The sequence below is a fragment of the Sorghum bicolor genome, chromosome 7 (assembly GCF_000003195.3).
Source record: "Sorghum bicolor cultivar BTx623 chromosome 7, Sorghum_bicolor_NCBIv3, whole genome shotgun sequence".
Taxonomy (NCBI): domain Eukaryota; kingdom Viridiplantae; phylum Streptophyta; class Magnoliopsida; order Poales; family Poaceae; genus Sorghum; species Sorghum bicolor.
In genome coordinates this window covers 22,888,532-22,892,683 of record NC_012876.2, presented here as the reverse complement: position 1 = coordinate 22,892,683, position 4,152 = coordinate 22,888,532, and the positions used below count along the sequence as shown (strand labels likewise).

The 4,152-nt window shown below is 47.1% G+C and overlaps 1 protein-coding gene across 1 annotated transcript; it reads left to right on the top strand.

Moving 5' to 3' along the window:
- Nucleotides 2,338–2,733, top strand: LOC110437242 (uncharacterized mitochondrial protein AtMg00810-like). The gene has a single exon (XM_021465621.1). It carries the CDS (start codon nt 2,338–2,340, stop codon nt 2,731–2,733), a length of 396 nt encoding a protein of 131 aa, XP_021321296.1.

Genomic DNA, 4,152 nt, shown 5'->3' with positions numbered 1-4,152 from the left:
ATAAAATATAGATAAAGTATGAATGGTGACAAAGATAACTAATTTGATCAGCATAACTAGCCACATATGATAATGATAAGCACCTCAACAGATATTCTAGCAAGTCATTAGCATGGAATTAGGATGAACTACAAAAATATTTCCTAAGTTATTCTTAACTATAAAGTCTAGCATATCATAATTAGTGCAATTATACTTGACAATCATTGGGAGACAGGACTACGCCCATACATAGTGATATTATCAAGGAAGATGAGAAACATAGCAATCACTCACCTGTAATAATGTTGCTCTGCCTGCCCTATACACGGGAGGGGGAATATATAAGAATCAACAAAGTTGTCACACCGCGAACTGCCCCGCGATCCGGCATATAGGGTACAATTGTAGATTAATACAGTATAGACACCACGCCTACACAATACTTATCATTTACCCATGGACCCGATGGATAAACGCTATACGATCCTAAACATGTATATAATTCCAATCTAACTAAGCCAAGTATATAACCATGATAAACTTAGAACGATATAATTGCAAATATAAATAAGTAGAGCAAAGTCATAATCAATATATTGAAATAGAGCAAAGTCATATTCATAATATTGAAGAACAATGATGAACAAATGAAGAACAGTAGAGGAATTACCAAGAATCCTCTTGACAGATCTCGAAACCAATCGAAGATTGACTCATTCTAGTTCTAATCCTATATAGCTATGCTAAACTAGAGATCTAGTTGATGTGGTGGCACTAGGGCTTGATCAGAGACTATCCTCCTTGGATGAATGAATGAATTACGGTTTGAGAATGAGAATGCCGCCTCTAGGGGCCAGGGGGCCTGCTTATATAGCCCTTCCAAATGAACGTGGGCCGTTGGAGAAAACTGACCTTAATCGCATGGTTTTCCTTAATCATTTAGGTCGGTGGAGCATAATCCGTGAGGTGGGGCCTGATTGGCCCAGACAACAGGGGAAGCGCCCTAGGGGGGAGGGTGGGCGCCCTGCCCCCGGGCCCGCTCGGCCTCTCGTTCGTTCCCGTGGCTTCTAGAGTCTTCTAGATGATAGAAAATTGCTGCACACATTAATATCTCTATGTAAACCCGACGTGTGGGTCTTTCCTCCATATTTCCTGATAACCCCCTGTAGAAATAGAGAAACACCAAAACTCATGGAATTCTGTCAGATAAAACCCTAAGTCTAGGTGTTGGTTGCATTTGGATCCTTTTCTTTATTTAATTGATGATTAATTTTGGTACTTAAGGACCATCAACAGCAGGCTGCAGCTCTAGCACCTACTCCAGCGGTGTTGTCACCCCTGCTCCTGCCCGCCAGCGGATCGGCATCCACAATAGTCCTCGTCCAGCTCCACCGCTGGCTCCACAGCCGCCCTAGGTGGCCCCTTCTGCACCTTTAGCCCCACAGCAGCAGGCCATGGTGCCCTTGGCTCCACCTCCACATGAGCCCCCTATGCGGGCGACTCATTCCCAGATGGGTTCTTTGTCGTCGCCCATGCAAGGGATGGCTTTACTACAGCGGCCCGCCAGCCTGGCTTCTCCATTGCCAGGCAACTGTCACGCCACGCTCGCCGATGTGAATTGGCACATGGCTGTGGCTGAAGAATACAAGGCGCTCATAGACAATGGTACCTGGTGTCTCATCCCTCGACCGCCTCGTGCCAACATCATCACCGACAAGTGGGTCTTCAAGCTCAAGTATCATGTTGACGGCTCTCTGGCTCGCCAGAAAGCCAGATGGGTCGTTCATGGCTTATCACAGCAATACGACATCGACTACGACGAGACGTTTAGCCCGGTTGTCAAACTGGCTACCATCAGGGTCGTCCTCGGCATCACCGCCTCTCGCTCCTGGCCTATACATCAGCTGGATGTGAAGAATGTCTTTCTTCACGGCCATCTAAACGAGACAGACTATTGCGTGTAGCCACCCGGTTTCATACATGGTGGCTCCCAACCATGTCTGTCTCCTACAAAAGTACTTCTACGGACTCAAGCAGGCGCCTAGGGCATGGCACAAGTGGTTCTCTAGCTTCGTCCAGTGGTCTGGCTTCAGTCCTTCGACCTCCGATCCATCCCTCTTTGTTTACACAGTGGTTGCCGACATCACCTACTTGCTGCTCTATGTCGACGACATCATCCTGACAGCCTCGTCGACCTTGGTTCTTCGACGCCTCACCAAGCTCCTTCACTCTGAGTTTACTGTGACACATCTCGGGGATCTTCATGACTTCCTTGGGATCTCTGTCACGCATTCTGTAGATGGCCTCTTCTTGTCTTAGCGCCAGTATGCTATGGACCTGCTCCAACATGCCGGCATGGCTGAGTGTCACTCTACGGCAACTCCTGTTGACACTCATGCCAAGCTCTCTGCTATGGATGGTGCACCGGTGTCGGATGCCACTCAGTACCGTAGCCATACCGGTGCACTACAGTACCTGACACTGACTCGTCCGGACCTCGCCTATGTTGTTCAGCAGGTTTGCCTCTTCATGCATGACCCACGAGAGCCTCACCTTGTGATGCTCAAGCGTGTCTTGTGGTATGTCAAGGGCATCCTGTTCACCGGGCTTCACATCGGCACAGGCAGCATCACCAACTTGATTGCCTACTCCTATGCTGATTGGGCTAGTTGTTCAGACTCTCGGCAGTCCACTTCAGGCTACTGTGTCTTCCTCGGTGACAACTTAGTCTCTTGGTCCTCCAAACGATAGACTATGGTATCTCGTTCGAGTGCGGAGGCTGAGTATCGTGCTGTTGCGCACGCTGTGGCTGAGACTTGTTGGCTTCGTCAGTTACTTTAGGAGCTCCATGCACCCATCTCTTCAGCGACGATCGTCTACTGTGATAATGTCAGCGCTACCTACATGGCCTAGAATCCAGTTCATCATCATCGCATGAAGCATATTGAGATAGATATTCCCTTCGTTTGTGAGAAGGTTGCTTTGGGACAGGTTTGAGTGGTCCATGTTCCATCGTCTCATCAGTTCGCGGACATTATGACCAAAGGTTACCTATATAGTTATTCACTGACTTTAGGTCCACTCTTTTGTGCTCGTGACTGTTGGGGTATAAACCCCTATACCCTCATGGGTTGACATGGGCCGCACCATCAGAGGTGGCTCGGCCCGCAAGATGAAGACGTGCGGCGCACGATGCTGGTCGGCGTGCACCGCAAGGCTACAAGATATTGTACCAAATAGGATACTGATATGTCACGTTGTCCCGATCTTCACGACGTAGGAAGAACACCAATAACTAGCTGAAGAACAGCCGGATAACTTGTTGCAAGCAACGATAACTAGTGCAACCTGGCAAATAAAACTCGAAGCCAACCGCCGTCTTTAACCGGCAAACTGAATCGAGGATTCACCCAACCACACTCTCAAAGAACCAACCAACACAATCTACAATCAATCAAGGGATACCTTGAAGGGAGTAGGAGCACCAATAGGGAGCGGATGAAGCCGCCGCCTACGTAATCCCGCGAGGAAATCACAAGAGCAAGGGGTAGAGATCACTCTCTGAATATTTGCTAGCACACAGCTAAACAAAAGGAGTTCTATATTTCAATTATCAAAAGTCTGAGATTACAATGAGTCTTAGGGGGTACTTATACTAACAACAGCCCTGCTAGATAGGTATGAAAATGAAATAGAGTTTCTGAGGGAAGGCAATGTGAAAGGTCCCTCGAAATGGATTCCCGAAGTGGCTTCGCGTGACTGTTGGCCTCCAGAGCAGTTTCACATAAACTGACCATAACTTTTTATTAGGAAGTCCAAATGATGAACTGTTTCTTGGGTGTGAAACTACACTCAAAAGGCTTTCCAGTAATGTATGCCAACCAGCACGAAACATTGTAGATTGATACAGTTTTACTTGGCAAGTTGTACTAACATTCTGTCATGATAGACTGTTGACCTTCTGAGTAGTCTGTACTAATTCAGGTCTGCAGGCAATATGAAGTATCCAAACTGGTCGTCACTAGATCAATTTGAAAGTAGACTCATCAAGCTTTCCAACAAGTGCTCATGGGCCTTCATAGCTTTTGTGAGTAAAACGTTATGAAGATTTCTTTGCACTGGTCCGTTTTTGACTTTCACTGGTCCGTTTTTGACTTCTTCTGGAACTTG

Coding starts and splice junctions, on each gene's coding strand:
- LOC110437242 (XM_021465621.1), top strand. CDS start 2,338: ATGGCTGAGTGTCACTCTACGGCAACTCCTGTTGACACTCATGCCAAG.